This window comes from Podarcis melisellensis (genome assembly GCF_964234715.1).
Source record: "Podarcis melisellensis genome assembly, chromosome: 9".
NCBI lineage: Eukaryota > Metazoa > Chordata > Lepidosauria > Squamata > Lacertidae > Podarcis > Podarcis melisellensis.
Window position 1 is genome coordinate 45,943,900 of NC_138541.1, and position 22,319 is coordinate 45,966,218.

Here is a 22,319-nt window from a genome sequence, read left to right on the forward strand (position 1 = left end):
AAAAAAAAGTCAAAAGGCAATACTGTATGTGTTTTATTGAAGCATATGCATTTTCATATAAATTGATATCATTATGCATTGCACGGGCATTTTGCAAATAAATAAACTAACATACTCTACATCAAATTAACCAAATAGGTTTTGTCAAGGTATCTGCCACTGGCGTAAAGAAAAACATGCTAAGGTTGCAATGCTGTATATATATAATTGGCATATCTCCAATTAAACACAAGTGGGGCTTAACATGCCTAGGATACATAATGAAATGAGTTTGATTTTTTAAATATAATATCTATTAGTATAAGCATTCAAATTCCCTATGGTCCTCAAGTCCTTCACTAGTAAATTTTAAAAGTAATATTTAATAGACCTTTCCACCAGGCATTTAAAGGCTATGTGTGAAGAAAACTTTTTGAAGTCCCATCAGATCTTCTTTTTTAGAAGTATTCTACTTTGCTGTACTTCAAAACAGCAGCCCTGGAGCTGTGATTAAAGAAACAGGCTTGCCCTTTATATCCTGGCACTGGGATTAAGCCAGATAGTTTCTTAAGGGAAATAGTTTCATTCTGCCTTTATATTGTGGTTTCCTTCCCTGCAGAGTTGAAGCCATCACTGAAAGATTAGAGTAACAATAAGACAGTAAACTATTCAGAAAGAATCTGTCTTTTGCAGCAGAAAGTGCTAGCCAACATTTGGCACAGTAGCTTTTGGAAGAAGAGTTATATGGGAAGTGAATATAGAAGAATTAATCTTCATGTAACAGAATGATCTGCTTCAGGGCACAAGTTGCTAAAGAATGTTCCTCTTTCAGATGGTTGGGGTAGAAAACAGGGAAAGCAGAATAAACAAGGGATGAACATAAGCAAATGCTGTTACACATATTTAGGCTTCATCTCAGCCAGGGATGGGAGTTTTAGCACTTACAAAGTATAGCCATGAAATGAGGTAAGAAATGAGTTTCTGAATTTAACTTCCAGTTTGGCACTCTGATCCTAAATGTGACTTTCTAAACTTATTTGCTTCAGTGACATTTACTTTCAATTTTATTTGTATTCCCAACCTAATTGCTACAACTTTTAGAGTTAACCACCCCACCCCAAACAGACAACACTCAATGAGTTTAATTCTTGCATGGGCAAATGCATGATTTAAAAGTCTTGTCTGTAAAATTAGTATTCCTAATGCAAAGTAACATTTGAGTGACATCCAGCAAGTTTTTATTTTCCTACCAGCACATTGCATTACTAACAACCCTTTAAAATTGTTCAGATATAGCAGCTGGTTAAGAAAATATTTGCATTCCTCCTGACAACAGTAAACTCTTGGAAGCATGTGTTCCAGGATGTATACTGACTCTTGTTGACTTTCAGATCCAACACAGACATTGGTTTGGAGTTTCCAGGGAAACATTTGTGCCAATTCTAAAAAGCCCTACTGTATACCTCCAACATGGGTTGCTTGTGTTACAACCAGATGTTATGGATGTAACTTGGGCAGTCTACACCCACCCTTCAAATTCTTACTGAGTTGCCATTGCTCCCCTGCTGGGCACATGTCCCTCTCCCTTTGCTTGGTTTGGAGTAGAGGTAGGTTGACACTGCTGCCAGACTGCTTCCAACCTACATCAAGGAGGATTTGTGCCCAGCCAGGCCACAAAACTAACTTGGCATAGCTGTAGTCATTATTACAGTGCCTGGCCATCTCTGCTTCAGATTCAGAGAAAGAAGGAAGAACTCAGGTGCTGAGAAGGCCAGTCAGGGCCGTGGTGCAAATATCCCTTCGGCGCCCCCTGCTTCCCAGTTGACCTTTTTTTAGGGCTGGAGGAGGCAGGCAGTGGCTGGAGGGCGGCTCCTCCAGTGGGGAAAAGGCAGAGGCTGGATGCAGTGCCTCCTGGCTCAGCCGGCCGCTTCGTGCCACGAAGGCGCGTACACCACTCCCACCAAGCATCGGCTTGGTTTTCCCCCTATTAGCCTTCTGGCGCCCCACAGAATTCGGCGCCTGCAGGCTAAAAGGGAAAAAAGTCTTACTCAGCACGCTCATTCGGTGTTCCCCAGACTCTTGCCTGGCACCCTCCAGAACTTGGCACCCCACGCCACTAGCCTCAATGGGTAAAACGGGCTTGAGGCCAGTGCACAGAAGAAAAATGAGTTAAACTACAATCCTGACTCCTCACAGTGAATAAGTACCCACTGAATTCAGCAGAGCTTTCTTCTGAGTAGACATGGTTAGGATTGTTCGGTTAGTTCATTAATGAACTATATGGCACTGTCAAATGAGTATGGGGAGGTAGGTACAGTGGTACCTCAGGTTATATATGTTTCGGGTTACAGACTCCGCTAACCCAGAAATAGTGCTTCAGATTAAGAACTTTGCTTCAGGATAAGAACAGAAATCGTGCTCCAGCGGCGCAGCAGCAGCAGGAGGCCCCATTAGCTAAAGTGGTGCTTCAGGTTGAGAACAGTTTCAGGTTAAGTACAGACCTCCGGAATGAATTACGGTAAGTACTTAACCCGAGGTACCACTATATTCTTAGTGATTGTTCCTTGAGTTTGGAATTTATTCCACATACCCTGGGGAGCCCTGATGAAGTGTAGGAATTTCCTGGAAGTGAATTTGTAGGTTTTACAAGTAGGCTTTCAATGGCTGTATATAGATATAAATATATGGTATCTATGTCTTTAATCTGATGTGCACATAGCAGGACTTCTGAGTAAACATACGTAAGATTGTGCTTAAGTCTTTGAAGTGTGTGACTTCCCCAGGTTTGAGGGTAAGGAGGCGTCAGATTAGGTTTTCTCTCTCTTTCATAAATATAAGTAATTAGAATTTATAGAAACTGATTCAAGTCAAGCTCATGTAGTTTTGTGTCCACAGGATTCGAGGAGCAGGATGGCCTTGGTAGAGTCAGTCAATATATTTTTATGGTGTGGATTGGGCCAAGTGAGCAAATTGAAAGTTATTCCAGACAAGACAGAGGTGCTCTTGGTCATTTGGAAGATGGAACAGGGAATAGGGGTTCAGCCTGTGCTGGATGAGGTCACACTCCCCCTGAAGACACAGGTTTACAGTTTGGGCATACTTCTGGACTCAGCCCTGAGTATGGATGCCCAGGTCTCTGCAGTGCCCAGGAGTGCATTTGCACAGTTAAAGCTCATGCGTAAGCTACGCCCATTTCTTGAGATGCATGATTTGGTCACAGTGATGCTTGCCTTAGTTACATCCTGTTTGGATTACTGTACTGCACTCTATGTGGGGCTGCCTTTGAAAAGTGCTCAGAAACGTCAACTGGCTCAAGAGCTGGTTATAGGAAGTGTACAACTCGCTCCACTGGCTACTGGTCTTTTTCCTGGAACAACTCAAAGTGCTGGCTATCAGCTTTAAAGCCCTACACAGCTTAGGTCCAAGCTATCCAAAAGACCATATTCTCTTATACTGTATAAACCTGCCCAGGTTTTGAGATCTTTAGGTGAGGCCCTTCTTTTGGTCCTGCGTCCACAGTCATGCTTGGGAGGGATGCAAGAGAGGGCCTTCTTGGTGGCTGCTCCCAGACTTTGGAACTCCCTCCCTAAAGAAGCCAGATTGGCTCCCTCCTTGTTGTGCTTCTGCTGGCAGATGAAGACTTTCTTGTTCCAATAGACTTTTGGGAACCAACTGGTTATAAATAAGGACTGGTGCCATGCTGTTTTTATTGTAATTATTTGTTTGGTCTTAATAGATGTTATATATGTATATAGCTCTACTTATTTCAAGGTTAAATTACTTTTTAAAAAATTCTTTTTATTAATTTTTTCCAACAAAATATACCATAATCAATACTAAATAAAACACACACACACAAATTGCATTTTACATTACAAGTGTCTTAATCAAATCCTGCAAGTGAGTTCATTTCAGTACATTGTTTCTGTATATACCATACATCATAACAGGTTTAATTACTTTTTAATTATAGCTTTTTCTATTATTATTATTATTAGCAGTTCTCATTTTTATATATAAGCTGCCTTGAGTCCCTGTAAAGGGAAAAAAGCAAAGTATAAATAAATATATTATAGTAATGCTTTTTTCTTATTGAATGGGATAGGCAGAACATGAAAATTCAAGGCTCTGCATGTTATCACCAGAGTATCCTTGAAGAGAGGTGTTATCTGGACAGAAAGTGAACTAGCCAGTTTTCAGCTGTTCTGTGTCTTTTATACGGAGAAAATCAACAAAGCACACTATGCAATGCCAACAGATAAAAGCAGAGACATATAATAAGAATGTAATGCTTGCAGAATATTGGGGTGCAGCTGCTCTGTCCTTAGATATTGCTTTGTCTACATTTTAAGTGAACTTTCTACTTTTGACATGGAAGTTAAATACATTTGGTATGTGGGGTGTTGTTGTCATTTATTCATGTCACCCCTCGTTTCTCTTTCATGTCCTTCTGAAGGTCTCCAGGCAACTGCCTGTGTAAACATTGCCTCTGCTGCTGCTGCTGCTGTTGTTGTATTGGACAGTGTACAGAATTCTTCCTTCAGTCAAATAAAACCTTATCCCAAGTACTAAGAACTGCATCCTTTGAAAGTGCTTTCAGTTGCTTTTTGTGCAGCGAAGAGATTGAGCAGGGATGACCATCTTCAACACCTTATTCTTTATTCATTGCAGTTATTAATTACTGTACTTTTCAGGGCTCACCCCCAGCTAAGCAACCTACCAAGAGAAATAAAAATATTAGAAACTCAGAGAATAAGGCATTGTGTTGAATCAGATGCAGATGCATAAGAATGGATAACACCATCAAGTTTCTCTTAAAGAAAAGAAATGGTAAATGATAAGTTTTCAAGGCCTTTTTTGCAATTGCCAACCCCGAGGGATAGCTCAGTTGCTAGAGCATGAAACTCTTAATCTCAGGGCTGTGGGTTCAAGTCGCACTTTGTGTGAAAGATTCCTGCATTTAAATAAGCAATTGTATATTATATTTTCTTTTTTCAGGACATGGTATAAAGCACTATGAATCCCAGTGCTCTGCATGTGTTGCTGCTGTTTGGTGGTGGTTGTTTTTTGAAGAGAGAGTGAGAGAAACCGCGGTGCCTGAACATCTGAGTGGGTCCACTGATTGAAGTAGCAAATGCAGTATGTACAGAAGCGGGGCTTTGCTTCTCATTTTAAATTGAAACATTGTTGGGCGTACCATTGTATCATGAGTCACCCTCTTTTGGTCCAGATATAAGGGATTTCTGCTTCTTTTTGTGAAGCCTCTTCAGTCATTCCACTTGAGTACACACAAATATTTTTCACAAAGAGGATTTTGTAGAATCGCGGCCGCTTAAAATCTCCCTGGTTTCAAGTGTAACTCTCCTCAGTGCTTTTATCCAAGGTCTACTTCTCTCCCCCTCGAAATGACGACGATCTCGGAGGCAGCGTCATTTTAACTGCAGGGAGATTATCTTCCCGAGTTTTGTATTTAACTCCGGACACGTGACAACACAAAAGGAGTTTCTCTCCGAAGCGAGAACGTTGTGATCAAGGCGTCTGCCCTAATGGATGTCTATGAGGTGGGGAGGGAAATTTCCTAAAATTGACCCCCAGCCCGAAGTCCCCAAATACGGTTCTAAATGTGCTTTTCAAACATGCAGCAGGCCCCAAGGAGCTGTTGGTAACGATTACAAAAGGTGTCCGTGGAGAGGAGGGGGCGGGCGCGCCGCGTTGCTCGGCTTTGCACTGTCACCGGAAGGCAGCAGCTGTAAATTCGGCTGCGCCGGGGCTTCCATGAACACAAATGGAAGAGATTACTGCGGCTTGAGCTGCAGCAGCACGAAGCAAGCTGCTCCATTTTCAACTTTTCCGAAGCATATCCGTTTCAAATGCGCTAACGGCTGCGAGGGGGTTACTGAAAGCGCCGCCTCTTGTGTAACTAATGCGCCCCTCACGTCCGCGGCTGTGGAAGGAGGAACGCGGTGCTTGCTGCGTATACGTACTTGGACTGCGTCTTTCTTCCTTTATTTTTGCAGCCAAGCTAACAAACGCATTAACCCCCTCCCCGTTGCACACATCCTCTAAGGGAAGGCGAGCGGAAAGACCTTTCTGGTGCGTGGTTTGCAAGCATCTCCCTCGCTACGAGCCAGTAAAATGGCCTGTTGTGTTGGTGCGCGCGCGCCCAGGCGAGGAGACGCTTGCAAATTCGTCAGCTCGCTCCCTTGCTCGCTTTGGTAAATATACTTAACCCCGGCGGAGGGGGCTTTGCGCCGCGGTGCATTTCGGGATCTGTAGTCTCTGGCCCCGTCCGCGACCTGAGCGAAAGCGGTGCCGAAAAACTACAACCCCCATGAGCGCCTGTGGAAGGCGGGGGTAAAAAGAGCAGAAGGAGCAGGAATGGGGAGGGGGGCGGAGAACACCCCTAGCGCACACATTAGGGCAGGTTGCTGCTGCAGTAGCAACAGGGAAACCGCTGAAAAGTCCGCCGCACATGACGTGAGAGGGAAGGAAGCGGAGTTGCTCTGCCCGTAGCCCGAAGGAGAGGGAGGCCAGCGCTTTGATTGCTCGGAGAGGGCGGGCGGCTGCGCGCAGTGCGGGACCCGCTGCTCGAAGGGAAGCGATTCCCTCGTCCTGTCCAGTCTTTCCACACACAGGGAGGAGGGGTGTTTGTGTCTTTCCTCCCTCCCTCCCTCCCGGTGTCCAACAGAGGACGGCAGCGGAGCGGACGTTTTCTGCTTGCCGCCCCCTCTGCAAAGAGTTGGAGGTGCGGGGTCCAAGCCCCCTACTCTTCCCTCCGCGCTACCCCGAGGGGCGGCTGCAAGGAGGGGATCTGGGTGGCTCTCGCGCCCTCGCCCGCTGCTGCCTTCCCTCCCCTCTGCTCCTTGACAAAAGGAGCGACGGAGGCGGCGTCTGAGCGTCCGCGGCGGGGCGGGGGGCAGCAGCAGCAACACCGCCCCGTTGAGTTGTACTTTACTTTCGAGGCATCGGCTGCCGCCGGAGAAAGCCCGCAGCCCGGGCGGAGGTAGGCGATGAACGGCTTCGGCCCCGACGAAGTGACCCGCGGCGGGGGAGAAGCTGCCGCCGTCCCGGCCGTGGTGGCTAACGCCGCCGCCGCCGTGGAAGTCCTGCCGCCGCCGCCGCCCCTCCCGCAGCCGCCGGCCGGGCTAGGAGCTGCTTCGTCTGCCGCTGCGGCCACGGCGGCGGGCTCGGCCGGACCTCCGGGCGCGGCGGGCCCCGGCGCGGGACAGCTGTGCTGCCTGCGGGAGGAAGGCGAGCGGTGCAGCCGAGCCGCGGGCAACGCCAGCTTCAGCAAGCGCATCCAGAAGAGCATCTCGCAGAAGAAGGTGAAGATCGAGCTGGACAAGAGCGTAAGTGCCGGCTCAGGTCACTCGCTTTCCTTTGCCGGGATAGCTTTGTCGCCTCCTGCCTGATCCCACCCGAAGGCGTCGCAGTTCTACGCCGCCTGCTCTCTCTCATTTCATTTCGCTCTCCCCCAGCCCCGCTGCAAGCACAGAAAACATTAGTAGCCCCCAGATCTCCTCGTTTAACATTGCACGCTGCGATGGAGGAGGAAACAAAAGCGAGCCGAGGGGGGGGGAAATGAATGGGCGAGATGGTCTTCCTTGGGAAGCCCAGTGTTACGCGGCATTCCTTGCCTTTTTGCCTCTTTGTAACTGGGCGATCTGGCTGGCGTTCAGTCCCCGGGAAATGCCCTGGAAGGGGGAGCCCAGCTAATAGCCATCTATCTCCTTGCCCATTCCCCTTGCAGCCCATCCATTCCCGGCCCCGAGTGAGTTAACAAGAAAGAAGGAAATCAATGAAAGGTGTTTGCGTGGATAGGCTGTTATAGCACCCCCGCTCTCTTTACCCGGAGTACGGAGGCAGTAAAAGGCAGTTGGATTTGTTTTTTGCTCTGCTTTCTTCCCCCTGGCTGGCCGTTGTGGGTTTCTCCCTGTTTCTGTTGTGTGTGCCCTTGCTGTATAGTTGGCTGCGTGGCTGACGTTGCAAAAGCTGGGCTACTGGTCTTTGTAAGTGCGGGTGGAAGTGGCTACTCTCTCCTCTCCCCACCCCCCTTCGGTTTGGCTTTTGCTTCTTCCCCAACCCCCTTTACAAATCGTAGTGATCGTGTGTGCTCGTCTCTTCGTCAGAAATCCCGGTTCTCTTTCGCTTTCTCCCAGGACCAGTCGTGTGTGTGTACGTGTGTGCTTCATGGAGTGTTTCTGTTTCTCTAGAGAGGGCAGTACTTGGCTGCTCCGCCTCGTGCTGCAGTGTTGCACGTCCTACTTTTGCCACTGTGTCGTCTTTCCCTTGGCAGCCATCAGGCTCTCTCGTTATAATCCTTTCTCTTTCGGCGAAACACCCGCAATCGTAGGAAACCCTGAAGGCTGGTCGTCCGACTTGTCTTCCTCATTCTTCCCCCACCCTCACTCCCTCCATCATGTTTAAAGGAAAGGCGGAGAGAGAGAAAACCATTTAGTACAACAGACATTCCTCAAGTCGGAGCACGTTAACCTGCGGAGTAAATGTCTGCCGGCTCATGGCTCCCTATTGCATGGCTAACACTCTGCTTGCGCTTTTTAACTGGAACGAACAAGTACAGTACTGTATTTTGAATCTCTTTTATTTTACCGACTCAGTTAAAAGTGTATTGTTGATGCCTGGCAGCAAATAAAGGTTGCTAATAACATACTGCAAATATAATACCAGGAGGTAACTTGAAGGGTTGGTGGGGGAGGTGTTCCTCAGTTTGTATTATGAAAGTAGTTCCTAGTAGATTTTCAGTCAATCCTGCAGGGTTTTTACTGTAAATCTATTGATAGTTCTGTGGGGATTTACTCCCCACTGAGTATATTTAGGATTGCAGCTTTAGGATGCTGTTTCAACACACTTTCTAGGTAGTGAACCCAAGTGGAAGCAATGGCTTAAGTAAATATGTTTGAGATGTATGCTGTTAAGTGTCTTCAGGTTGGCATTTGCATTCTCTATTTTGTTTGTTTTTTTAAAGACAGTTTTTGTGTACAGATGTATTAAATTAAAAAGACCCCTTTGGCCCTGAATCTTGGCAGCTGCTAACTCAGTCACAGCATCCTAAATTTTGGATTTCCAATCCAAAGAAACATAAGTTTGTATAGAGAATCTACTCTTGAATGGTGGAAATAGTGTTTACATCCATTAACATACTAAATCTTATTAGAAGTAACAAAAAAGATGTGACTTTTGTCACTTTCCTATCATTGAATTCTGCCCACTTTTGTGAAAAGGCTTTACAGAGTTTCTGATAACAGTATTTTTACTTAGCCAATGGGAATAAAATAGTGGTAAAAGGCATTTCCTGAGCCAAGCTGGTAACACTGCAGTAGCTTGTTAACATAACAAGATTTCTCTGGCAGCTTTTGGTACCCTTGAATGTGTTTGTGGCAACTTGACCCCTTTACTGAAAATCACTGGTGTCCTTTAGCTTGTGAGTTGTGAAGTTTGAGAATGTTGTTGCTGCCCAATGTTAACCTGTTGTTGTTTTTTTATTTTAAAAAACTTTCAGGCAAGGCATCTTTATATTTGTGATTTCCACAAAAATTTAATTCAAAGTGTCCGAAACAGAAGAAAGAGAAAAGGCAGCGATGATGATGGTGACTCACCAGTGCAAGATGTTGACGCTCCAGAGGTAGATTAATATTCCTGGTATTATCTCCATGTAGGCAAATGTTTTGTGGAGGCCATACAAAATAATGTTATAGATTGTTGTTTTTTAAGCGCTAGGTGATACAGACATTTTTAATTACTGAATCCCACATCCTTTTGTATGTTTCCTTTATTGTGCCTTGATTGTATTGACATTTAAGCTCATCCTTTCTAAAAAAAATGAGAAGTCGGGAGCATGAAGGTGCAGACCAGTCTTCTCCAGTCTGCTGTTCTCCAGAAATGTTAGACTGCAGCTTCCATCTTCCCTGACTGTGGTTGTACTGTGTGGGGTTGATGGGACTTAGTCCAAAACAACTAAAGTGGGAATCAAGTTGAGGAAGCAAGTGCACTAGATCGCCCCAGTGTATGATCTGTACAAAATACTTGTTGTAGAGTTGTCTGTTTGAAGTTCCGTTTCATTTGCTGTAAAGGCCCTTACTAGGCCTGCTTCACAATGTGTGTCTGCATTTTCCCACTGCCTCAACGTGCAGTGTGGATCATTGCATAGGCAGCTGCTGAATACTGCATAATGGCTATTAGTCCATCTAGTTCATAATTTTGGCAACATCTATCCAATGCTCGAAGCAGGCTTTTCCCAGCACCTACTACTTTAGTTGAGGTACTTTAGCTGGAGTTTCTGGGGATTGAAACATGGGCTTTATACTACTACTAAAGGGACGCGGGTGGTGCTGTGGGTTAAACCACAGAGCCTAGGACTTGCCGATTAGAAGGTCAGCGGTTCAAACCCCCGTGACGGGGTGAGCTCCCGTTGCTCGGTCCCTGCTCCTGCCAACCTAGCAGTTTGAAAGCACATAAAGGAGCAATTTGATAAATAGGTACCGCTCTGGCGGGCAGGTAAACGGCGTTTCCGTGTGCTGCTCTGGTTTGCCAGAAGCGGCTTAGTCATGCTGGCCACATGACCCGGAAGCTGTACGCCGGCTCCCTCGGCCAGTAAAGCAAGATGAGCGCCGCAACCCCAGAGTCATCCGCGACTGGACCTAATGGTCAGGGGTCCCTTTACCTTACTACTACTACTACTACTACTACTACTAATAATAATAATAATAATAATAATTTATTTCTCCCCCGCCCATCTGGCTGGGTTCCCCAGTCACTCTGGGCGGCTTTCAACAGAACATTAAAAACAGAATAAAACTTCAAACATTAAAAGCTTCCCTAAACAGGGCTGCCCTCAGATGTCTTCTAAAATTCAGATAGTTGTTTATTTCTTTGACATTTGATGGGAGGGCATTCCTCAGGGTGGGCACCACTACCGAGAAGGCCCTCTGCCTGGTTCACATTAACTTCACTTCTCGCAGTGATGGAACTGCCAGAAGGTCCTTGGTGCTGGACCTCAGTGTCCGGGTTGAACGATGGGGGTGGAGATGCTCCTTCAGATATACATGCAAAACATGTAATCTACCATGTTTAGAGTTTAGGATTTCTGACACTGCCTGTTCCAGGTGGTGGCTGTTGCTGGCAGAGAAGCTTCATGTAATGCAATATACTTAAGAGGCCAAGGGAAAGCACATTGCCCAGAAAGTTCTGTGCAGCATGCACACTATAAAATAACTCGTTGACATGGCCCTCGAGTTAACAGAATCTTGTCATTTGCTTGCAGGTTGATCTGTTTCAGTTGCAAGTAAACACACTAAGAAGATACAAAAGGCATTTCAAATTACAGACCAGACCAGGACTTAACAAAGCACAGCTTGTTGAAGTACGTGCAATTTCACTTATTTATACTTTAGTAAAAAGAAAGAAACAATGTGCTAGATTATGTGGCTCTTTTGAACTAGAGTTCTCAAATCCTTGCATTCTCATGACTTCTTTCTTTTTTGCTGACTTTTGCTTCCTTGATACACTTTCATACTGATGATTATGCAGCTTTTTGACAGGGTTAGGCTGTAATCCTATGAACATTTTAAATGGGAATAAATCTTGTGGGATTTGCTTCTAAGTAGGCATGCATAGGACTGTGTACATGAGATGTAACCAAGATTGCGCACAAAACAAAATCATTTGGGATGCTAAAGCCCTAAGCAGGTAGTGAAGGACCCTCAAGGATACCGGCAAGTTGGATGGCTGGGCAACATAATGATGATATTTGTTATCGCTGCAAAGAGCGTGAAGCAAGACAGCACTAATTCACATAAATGCTGGTGGAGGTCTGAATTGGCTTTAACCAGCTAAGAAAGAGGTCCTGGAGACATAGTGGAAAACTAATCGAAAATGTCAGCTGAGTATGCTGCAACGGTGGAACAGTGTATGATAATGATTCTTTCGAACTTGTTGCATTGTGTGGGTCATCTTAGATTCTACAAAGCTAGAGGAAGCCTTCAGCTTAAGGCAGACAGGTAGTTCTTCATGCAACAACTTCTGGAGTTCACTGCTTACCAGATGATTACTGGATGTTGTAATGTAGACAAAGCAATGGAGGGTGGCTATTAAGGCAAACACTGTTTTTGAGATTCTTAGGGGTGTTTCAGAAGTTTGGAGATCCTTTTGGAATGTTTTCATTTGGTTTAGCATGCTCAGTATTTTGGTATCATCTACAGACCTGGCTACTTCACTGCCTGTTTTTATTCTAGGTTGTTTTTGAATAATTAAATTCCCAGTCCCAGTACTACTTTTTTGTAGCCCATTGTTCTTCCACACTTCAAAATGTTGAACTCTTGAACAAGTTTTCAATAACAGCCATTACCTTTTTGTATGGGCTTTTGTCTTGCTTGGTAGAACTATATCTCTCTCCCTGTTTAGGGACCAGACAATGTTGGATCCAGTGAGTTGGAGCTATGCTCCTTCCAGTTGCTTTTTGCTGAAATGGACAAATGGAAATAGTTCCCAGTGGCTCCAGAGTTTCCAGTTACCACCACTGCTTTGGCCTCTATATTTGGACAGTTTAGGACAGACTTCACCACTCTGGTGCCCTCCATATGTTTTGGTCTACAACTTAAACCAGTAACTGTTCTGGTTAGCGCCAAGTTGTAGTCCAAAACATATGGAGGGCAGCAGGTTGTTAACTGATTTAGAACATCTCATGAGTTCATAGAATCATAGAGTTGGAAGAGACCACAAGGGCCATCGAGTCCAACCCCCTGCCAAGCAGGGTTGACTAGTTAAGTGATATGTTTTTGCATTGGATGAATGTAAGAAGAGCATTCTGTATTCCTTGGAAAATAGGGTAGAATGCTTTATCACTGATATTCCTAAACTTTTCTGGGAGTTTTTTCCACAAGGAAAGTGAGACAACAATTCTTTAAATCAGTATAAGATAAATACTGGTGTCTTGTTCCTTGTGTGCCAATTGGCACCACCTATTAAGTTCTGATGGTCAAGTTCTAAGAACTTGTGTTTGAAAGCCAGGCTAGATTCTACTATGTTTTCTTCATAAATAATCTGCACAATACCTACTTATGTTCAAGGATCTATATTTTTTCTTGCAGATAATTGGGTGTCATTTTCGGACGATTCCGGTGAATGAAAAAGACACTGTGGCCTATTTCATCTACTCTGTGAAGAACGATAAGAACAAATCTGATCTAAAAATGGACAGTGGTGTTCACTAAATAAGCAAACTTGAAACTGCAGGTGTAAAGACTGTTTTGGATTTGCTGAAGATTTCTTTGTAACTGGCATTCAGATGGAGAATTCTGATATTTTTCTTGGGAAAAATACTGCTCATAAATGATATTTCCATGGTAAAAATATTTTAAATAAATACTATTGGTGTTGCTGCACCTTCATGTGTATGGTGTCTGGCAAGTGTATAAGACTATTACTGTATATTGCTTTTCAGTTTGTAAAAATAAGCTGAAATGTGGATTGCCCTCCAAAAATATCTCCTATAAATCTCTCCAGGGCTGGGAGGGAGACAGCTAATGGTGTCAAGGTCGTGCTTCATGATGAATTAATTTGTGCTTCAGTTGCAAAGATGAGTGGTTATATTTGAATAATACGTTAAGAGACCTTTGTGTAACACAGCTCTTAACATACTTTCTGAAGCTTTTTCCTCCTCAGTATCATCTTTTGTTTGGTTCAAAAATCATCCCAAGCCATGGTTCAGAAATATTTCTTGGGGGCTGCTATGATGTCTGAATTGGCAGACCATGACATATGGTTAGGGTGGCAAACCAGACACAGAAACCATGGTTTGAAATGAGTTTTAAAGCAATAATTTGTGCTATTTGGTGGTTTTAACACAGTGCCTGAACTGACAACCTATTGGTATGGTTGTTGCTCCACTGCCCAAGGTTGCTTTGCCATAAAAGAGGGGAATAAACTTGTAAGTGCTGAGAACAGAAAAAATGAAAGCAGACAACTGACTATAAGGCAAGGTTTGAATATGTGTATGTTTAGAAGCTCCAACTATGGTTTGGGTTCTAAACTATGGTAACATAATCCACAGTTTAGCAGGATGTTCAAAATGAATCTTAATATTTGCTGTTGAGTCTTGCATACTTCCAAAAGAAGGTTTGGTCGCAGTTCCATATTGACTACCACAGTTATAAACAGCAAAATTGTTTCTTGTCTAGTGCAGAGCTTTCCAAACTGTGTGTTGTGACATGTTAGTGTATCTCGCGAATGCTCCCCACGCTCCTCCCAGGGCTGGAAAGGGGTTAGTTTAACCTTCGGTTTGCTAGCAAAACTGAATTACTATGTCGCGAAATGATACATGTCTAAAGAGTGTGTCACCAACATGAAAAGCTTTGAAAGCTCTGGTATAGTGCTTCTCCTATTGGGGGTGGGTGGGTTATAGTTGACAAACCATTGATGGTGTATTACTCCCACAAATTTTAGTAGCTTTAAAAAAAGAGGACTCAGTGGCTTGTAGCCAGTATAGTATTCCCACTGGGGAATAGTGTTTTGTATTGCTTTCTTAAGTAATGTATTTTGCACTGTTTGACTTCTGCACTTCAGTAGTAGAAAAGAGAAAACCACTCCTTTTGCCTTACTAAATATAACAGCTATGATGTGAAAAGTGACTGTATCTTCTGTTTGTAATACTGTGCAATATCAAAAGGTGGTCCAGCGGTTTTCAGCACTATAGGTGGACTGTCACATGGGTCCAACGAGCAATTTCCAAGTTGATCTGCTTTTCTGTTTAGGATGAGGGGGTGTATACACAGCATCTGGGTTGCAGATGCTCCAGTTGCCAGTTAAAATAGCTGGGATCAAGCTTCTTCTAGATAGAGCCATGACAGGTGATTGGTGTCCTAGAAACTAACTGTGATAATTGGCTATACAGTAGAAGTGGGTCTTTGTAAACACATCTTCAAGTGTGCAGCCTAATGTACTCTCTTGTTTCCTGGTCTTGGGCCCTGCTGTGTAGCATACCCTTTTCCTCTCTTCTGTGCCAGTGCACAATATGAGTAAGCCCAACCCTACATGCTATCTTCAAACCACCTGCTCTTCTCAAGGCCATCACCTGTACTGAAAGTCACATTTGATGTTTTGTCACTTCCAGTTTAGACAAGATGCAGCCTGCAAAAGGTAAGTGATACCTAAAGATGCTGTTTTATTGAAAACCACAACCAGTGTTTGACAGTTTGAGAACTTGGGTTTGAATTTGTGATTAGAAAAGCAACCGAAATCTCTATTTTAAATGCAGCACAAATCTACGCGTGTTTACTCAGTAATATGTTCCACTGTGTTAAGTAGGGCTTGTTTCCAGCAAAGTACATTTGTACCTTGGAAGTCGGATGGAATCCATTCCAGAAGTCCGTTCGACTTCCAAAACGTTCAGAAATCAAAGTGCGGCTTCTGATTGGCCACGGGAAGCTCCTGCAGGCAATCGGAAGCCTCGTTGGACATTCGACTTCCAAAAATAGTTCGTCAACCAGAACAGTCACTTCCGGGTTTGTGGCGTTTGGGAGCCAAAACGTTCGAGAGCTAAGCTGTTCGAAAACCAAGGTACGACTGTATGCATAGGATTGCTGTGAGGCTGAAGTTATAACACTGTCATCTTATACCATCTGATTGTGAGTATAAATCTTGTTTTTTGGCCAGAAGTTAATGCCAAGAGTTTCTCCAACATTGTGCTGTTATGTAACATTTTCTTAGAATTTAGGAATGAATCCCACTGACACAAAAGGCAAAGCTGTAGAAAGTTAGAAACCCTGGTTGAATTGCATGTAGTTATAAAAAAAGTTGTACTGTAGTGTTCGCTGTCATGTGAAATCTTTGCCTTACGGCTGAATACCGATTACAACAACCCACATAGAGGCACCTGGGAGATAAAAACCTATAAGCCTTTTCCTGCCCTTTTGTATGCTTTTGGATCAGAAGCAGAATAGTGCGGAAACATTGCCGAAAGGAATAGATTACCAAAGTTAGGCTGAAATCCTATGCACATGCTGGAGTAAGTCCCCTTGAATTTACAGGGACTTGCTTATGAGTGAACATGTAGTGTAACCATAACTTTTTGGTGGGGTGACTTCCTATAATAGCCTTCTAGCCCCCATGTGAGAAACCTAAATATAGCTGATTACTATACAGGTGTGTTTGTTTCTGTGGCCTCATGACTCTATGCATACCTAAATAAGAACTGCTCGATTCAGCTGCAAAAAAAGCATACTTTGGACAAGTATGCGACAGTGGTATTAAATTTTCTCAAGGGGAGATACTAGTACCCTTACATTGTACTGTTCAACATCATGATTAGACAGAAGACTGTAGATAATACAAAATTCAGAGCAGTCGCAGACATAATAGGCACAGCATTCAATATGACCTCAGACTGCAGAGATGGACTGGTGCCAAAAGTCTAGTTCGAGAAGGACAAATGAGCACTTAGGGGGAAAAGGACTATATGAGTGCTCAAAGGGATATTTAAATCAGTCTTGGTATGTAGGCGGGACGCAGGTGGCGCTGTGGGTTAAAGCCTCAGCGCCTAGGACTTGCCAATCGAAAGGTCGGCGGTTCGAATCCCTGCGGTGGGGTGCGCTCCCGCTGCTCGGTCCCAGCGCCTGCCAACCTAGGAGTTCGAAAGCACCTCCGGGTGCAAGTAGATAAATAGGGACCGCTTACCAGCGGGAAGGTAAACGGCGTTTCCGTGTGCGGCTCTGGCTCGCCAGAGCAGCGATGTCACGCTGGCCACGTGACCCGGAAGTGTCTTCGGACAGCGCTGGCCCCTGGCCTCTTAAGTGAGATGGGCGCACAACCCCAGAGTCTGTCAAGACTGGCCCGTACGGGCAGGGGTACCTTTACCTTTACCTTTGGTATGTAGGCAAGCATTACCTTCTTTTTGAACTGACCATACACAAATCATTATTACAAATGGGGGGGAAAGGGGCTGCCTATAAATAAATGTTAAGGTATTTACTGCATAGGCAGCATTTGTTTTGTGAAATACTTCAGTATGTAGAACAATCATAAATTGTGTTGTGATACAAGAGGATAATATTCTTGTGTTGCTAGAAGCAGACTTGGCTTAACACTTAGGAAGTTAATCCTGCTTTGTTTCACAGTAGCGTTAGACTTCATTGAGAGTACTTCGATTGGCTCTTGAGATTGATAAAGGTAAGATGAATGCAAAACACAATTATCATATTGAGAAAATTGAGCTAGGTGTGCACACTGTTGAATGAATGGCTGAAATCCCCGCCCCTCGCTGCTCTAAGAAGCTGCCTATCTAGCTTCTAATTAAATACTGCAAAAGATAAGCCACAACAGCCACAGGCAGCTTATTTATTTGCTTCCCTTAAACGTTTGGACAGTTTCGCAGTGTTTTATCATTAATTTTCTGGTAGCTGAAACATATTTCTTGCTCCAGTCTCAGGAATAGGATTGAGCATTTTTTTCTTCTACCCAAGAGCCTTTTAAATATTTGGAAATTGCATTTCTGTGCTTTTCCACCCCAAGCTTTTATTTCTCCATAGTAAACATACCCATTTTTTTTTTAAAAAAACCTTTCTTCCCAATTAGACGACAAATCGTGGCTGGCGCTAAGGAGATACAATCAGCTCAGAGCGTCACAAGTTGCGCAGGCATGTCCCACTAACCGTGAAATGTAAAATGCAACCCTATGTATACTCTGAAGTATGGCCCTCTGTGTTCAGTGCAGCTTACTGACCCATTCTTAAGCAGTGTCAAAATTGTTGGATTGTCCCCTGGTACATAAGTATCAAATAATTTTACTAACGGGCTACCTAGAACAATTTAAGAGCTGAAGATGGTTAGATTAGTCTCCTCTCATTGTACTTACTATGCAAAAATAAAACACATGCCAGCAGCATTTAAATACCTTAATGGGCAGAATCTGTAACAGATTATGAGTTATTCAATGTGCCTTCAGTGCAGGCTAGCCCTGTTAATAGTTTATATTGTATTTCCCTGCAGTTTTTAGGTGAAACACATTTGGAAGCTTCAGGAGTTTTCATAGATCAATGAAAAATACTTTATGCTTCCTGTTGTCAAATGTATCTGTTGCTTTTCCTTTGCCTTTTTTTTTCTCTCCAGGCACTTTTTGTCGACCCTTTTATCATTTCCACAAAGAAGGCTTTGTGTTTGTTAGTGCTTCCGCAGTTGCACAGAATTTCTTCTCTTTTATCCTGTACTTGGAATGAGAATTGCTGATAAAGCAAAAGAGGTCTGCCCATGCCCTGTTCTACATATCCAAATACTTCTGTCGCTGGCTGGGTGTTGATGGCCAATGTCATGCAAAATGCACACTGCAAAGAGCTGCGAGGAGTAAATCTAATTGGTTTTACATGCAAATAATTGCATGTAATGGAACACTGGTGCCATTTTTCCGAAAAGAAAAGCAGGGGGGGAATGGAGTGTTGGGAAGGAAAGAAATGCTTAACCCCTGTCGCAGTGACACACCCCACCCTGCCACGCCGTCCTGTAATAAGCACTGAACACTTACCCAAAATGCAGGAAGGAACATTAAATGGGACTTAAACTGAAAAAGAAAAACGCGTTGCTGTATTTTATTTTGCTTAAAAATGAATTTGCATGTCTGCACTCATGTCTCCGTGTTCTCCTTTAAAGATGAGACGCATTTAAAGTTATTAATGCCAGGTATTTTTTTCAGACATGGCCTGATCTAAACCAGCTGAAGTTGTGTTGTGTTTATGGAGCTTTGATTCAAGTCCATGCGTGATCAGCTGCTGTTTGATTGTAAGTCTGTTTTTATAGCAGCTGTGTCTCCTTAACCACAGAAAAGCATAAAGGTGTCTTTAGAATTTTATAACTGAAATGTATGTAGAAGCTTGTAAAGTCCCACTAGTCGCAACAGCCCCATCTTCAGAGAGATGGCAAGAGACAGGGAGAGAGGGCACGGGGAAACCAAAATGTAAAGAATTGCCATCAAAGGGCTCCAGGGTAGATAATATAATCAGAATTGTAGAGCTGGAAGAGACGCTCTGAGGGTCACCCAGTCATTCCCCTGTAATGCAGGCATCTTGACACATGGTCCCCCATCCAATTTCAAACCATGTAAGACCCTGCTTAGCTTTGCAAATGTGCTAACAATTTCTGTGAAGTGTGCAGTAGCTGTTTCAATGGAAACTACATCACTTTAAATGACCATTGAACTCCTTAAAAAGTAGTATGATGGGATTAATTACGCTTGCAGTTCAGTGTCTTAGTCTATTAAATGAGAGAATTGAGAATTACATCTTGCTTTATTTGTGTAACAACTGATGCTTCAAGTTGCATACAAATAGTTAAAACACCAAGAATTAAAGAAAACAGTCATATGCAACACTTTAGCTAAGTCTTAGATAATTTAGTCTTTGTTATTAAGACAATCCTACCCAAGCAGCACTGAGAAGAAGTGTATCTTCTATGGTATGTTACTTAGGTCAGGTCAACGAACATCAACATCACTACCAAATTAGATTTGAGAGCTCTGCTACATATGGGGTTTTATTAACTTTAATTTTACTGTCCCTAAAGTCTACTTCCTTGGAGGTAATACCCATGCAATGAATGGTAAACATGGTGCTGTTAGTCTTGTTTAAACATAACATTGAATGCCTAAAAAATGGTGGCTATTGTAGCTTCCGTATTGCATTCACAGTCCATCTTCTTTAGACCTGATGACCACATAAGCTTTATTCCACTCTTCATGAACAAAGTCCTGCATTTGCCGTCCTTTCTCAAACGCAATGTTTCTTCATGGCTTGTTGCAGGGAATCACAAATGATATTTTTGGCCCAAAAAAGATACCCCTGAAAGAAATTGGCAGAAATTCAAATCGGGAAGTATGCTATAGGTATTATACTTTCATTCTTCTTGTGTTTCTTAAATATGCAAAGTGGCTTACAAGAATAATGAAAACACAATAAATGAAAGACAGACTAAACAACTATAAAAGCAGACACTTTATAAAGCCAGCAATCAAATTAGAAGCAGGCAACTAAATGTAAAAAGGAAGTTGGAAATAATAAAAGTTCTCAGCAACTGTCTGAAGACTAAAAGGGAAGGAGCTTAGTAGGTCTCCATGGGGAGTGTATTCCCACAATTCAGTGATCATTCCATTTAAAAAGCTCTGTCTTGAATTCCTCCTACTAGTCTAATTCCATGTAAAGAAGGAATGACCTACTAATGCTGACCTTAACTTCTGGCCAGACTCTTGTGGGAGTAGGTAGTCTTCCAGGTAACCTGACTTTAAGCCATTTAGGGATTTAAAGGTTAGAACCCATACTTGAGTCAGGAAATAAGTAAGTAAGCAATGCAGATCTTACAAGAGAGAGGTGACAATAGTAATCAGGCAGCCACATTTTGGACCAATTGAAGTTTCCAGGTGGTCTTTCAATTTCCCTACTGCAACTGGAGGCAAATCATTTCATTAAATGCAAATTACCCAGGCTTCTACCTGAACTTTAGGTTAAAAGGCTCAGGACCACATGTGAGGTTTTAATAATATATGGGTCCTAAAATATACTTACTTAAAACTGCCCCGTTAAAAGCAGTGGTGCTTCAGAATAAGCTCCATTAGTATTCAAACACTTGTTTCATTAAAAGAACACTGCTAAGTTCTTTTTTCCTTTTTTATTGCAAACCATTTTTTGTTCTCTGTATACCAATTATGCTTATTGGTATACATATTGTATACCAATTATGCATATTGGTATACATATTATGCATATTGGCCACTGTCTCTGTATGGCCTATGAATTACACCGAGATGTAAAAACTGTGGCCCCCCAGATTTTGCAGGACAGCAATTCCCATCATACTTGTTAATTGACCATGCTGGCAGGTGGTTGATGAGGACTGTAGTCCAACAACAGCTGGACAGCTACAGGCTCCCCATCCCTGAATTAGATAGAGCTTAAAGAGCTCAGTTTATCTGAATTCCTAATGTCTCTGGAAATGAGGGTTATTGACCAATTTCTAAATACCAAGCCCATTTACTTTCCTCCCCAACAGCACAATGTTCTGCATGGTTATGTTGGGCTTTCTGCCAGATAAACAGAATAGGGTTGAAAGGAACTACTGGAGAAGGGAAAATGTGAAGCATCTAGCTCCTGAACCTACCTGTTACTTATTCCATATAACCTGATTTCATGGTGTTGTGTGTTCCAGTTACCATACTGCCACCACCTCAGTACACACACTGCTATCTCCAAAATACCACCCCCTCCCTTTGCCCCTCTTGTCTATGCTGCTCATCTTTGAAATTAGCAGCAACAGAGGTGCTCTTGTAATAACCAGTGCTGTCCTCAGAACAACCATTTCTACCCCAAATTCCGTGATGGACACACCTATTGAATCAGTGGCCCTATGTCCTATAGTTTGTGTTACACCAAAGACTTAAGTGGGCTTACATATTGTTAGCTATCCTTAGGTCCAAAATATCTGAATATTTATTAGGTAAGGAAAAGAGTGGTGGTGGTCTAAAATAGAAGTCAGAATCCACCCTGGGATTTTACAATGAAGTGCAGTATATAAATCTAATAAATAAAAATAAAATTAAGAATGACCCATCATGAAACTTGACATACCAAGTCAGACCATTGGTCTGTCTACTTCCATATTGTCTAAACAGACTGGCAGTGGCTCTGGTTTCAGGCAGGGAATATTCCCAGCCCTACCTAAAGTCACTGAGTGTTGACCTGGGGGCCTTTTGCATGCAAAGCAGATGCTTGACCACTGAGCTACAGTGCCTCCCTCAGACAGTGTACATCCAGGTTCTGACCTGTCCAAGGTTGCTTACTTTCGGCAAGATCCCTGTGCCATGTCTTCGGACCATAGCACTCCTATGTCATATTTTGGTTCTGAAGCTTTGAAATGAGCTTATTTGTCTTTTCATCATTTGGGACGTTAGATAATAATAGATGGAGGGTTTTTCTGCTTTTGATTTCAATGAAGCTATGAAATCCTATGCATATGAAGTCACAAGTAAGACCCGTTGAGTTCAGTGGGACTTGGTGCACATCATTAAACTTTAAACACTTTAGTTTTGTTTGACTGTCTCGCTAGAGTGGTGCATGCTCTAGTTATCTCTCGCTTGGACTACTGCAATGCGCTCTATGTGAGGCTACCTTTGAAGGTGACCCGGAAACTACAACTAATCCAGAATGCGGCAGCTAGACTGGTGACTGGGAGCGGCCGCCAAGACCACATAACACTTGAAAGACCTACATTGTTTCCCAGTGCGTTTCCGAGCACAATTCAAAGTGTTGGTGCTGACCTTTAAAGCCCTAAATGGCCTCAGTCCAGTATAC

At 43.3% G+C, this 22,319-nt stretch overlaps 2 protein-coding genes across 3 annotated transcripts in view; one reads left to right on the forward strand and one right to left on the reverse strand.

Annotated features, from left to right (window-relative positions):
* The first annotated feature begins 6,351 nt into the window (after positions 1–6,351).
* SAP30 (Sin3A associated protein 30) lies at positions 6,352–13,379 on the forward strand. Its single transcript, XM_081926227.1, has 4 exons — positions 6,352–7,328; positions 9,500–9,622; positions 11,261–11,359; positions 13,086–13,379. Exons 1-4 carry the CDS (start codon positions 6,990–6,992, stop codon positions 13,206–13,208), a joined length of 684 nt encoding a protein of 227 aa, XP_081782353.1. The 5' UTR covers positions 6,352–6,989; the 3' UTR covers positions 13,209–13,379.
* Positions 13,380–17,546: 4,167 nt separating this feature from the next.
* The window catches only part of SCRG1 (stimulator of chondrogenesis 1), a 55,062-nt gene continuing 50,289 nt past the window's right edge, over positions 17,547–22,319 (reverse strand). For both annotated transcript variants that reach the window (XM_081926258.1, XM_081926259.1), the window contains one exon: positions 17,547–19,817. In XM_081926258.1, the coding sequence (XP_081782384.1) occupies positions 19,763–19,817 (55 nt within the window). In that variant the 3' untranslated portion in view covers positions 17,547–19,762. The remainder of the gene's footprint in view (positions 19,818–22,319) is intronic.

What these genes read in the sequence shown, in the direction of transcription:
- SAP30 (XM_081926227.1), top strand. Translation starts at nt 6,990, where the DNA reads ATGAACGGCTTCGGCCCCGACGAAGTGACCCGCGGCGGGGGAGAAGCT. An exon ending in AAGATGTTGACGCTCCAGAG is followed by an intron (nt 9,623 to 11,260) that starts GTAGATTAATAT and finishes ATTTGCTTGCAG; the next exon opens with GTTGATCTGTTTCAGTTGCA. An exon ending in ACAAAGCACAGCTTGTTGAA is followed by an intron (nt 11,360 to 13,085) that starts GTACGTGCAATT and finishes TTTTTCTTGCAG; the next exon opens with ATAATTGGGTGTCATTTTCG.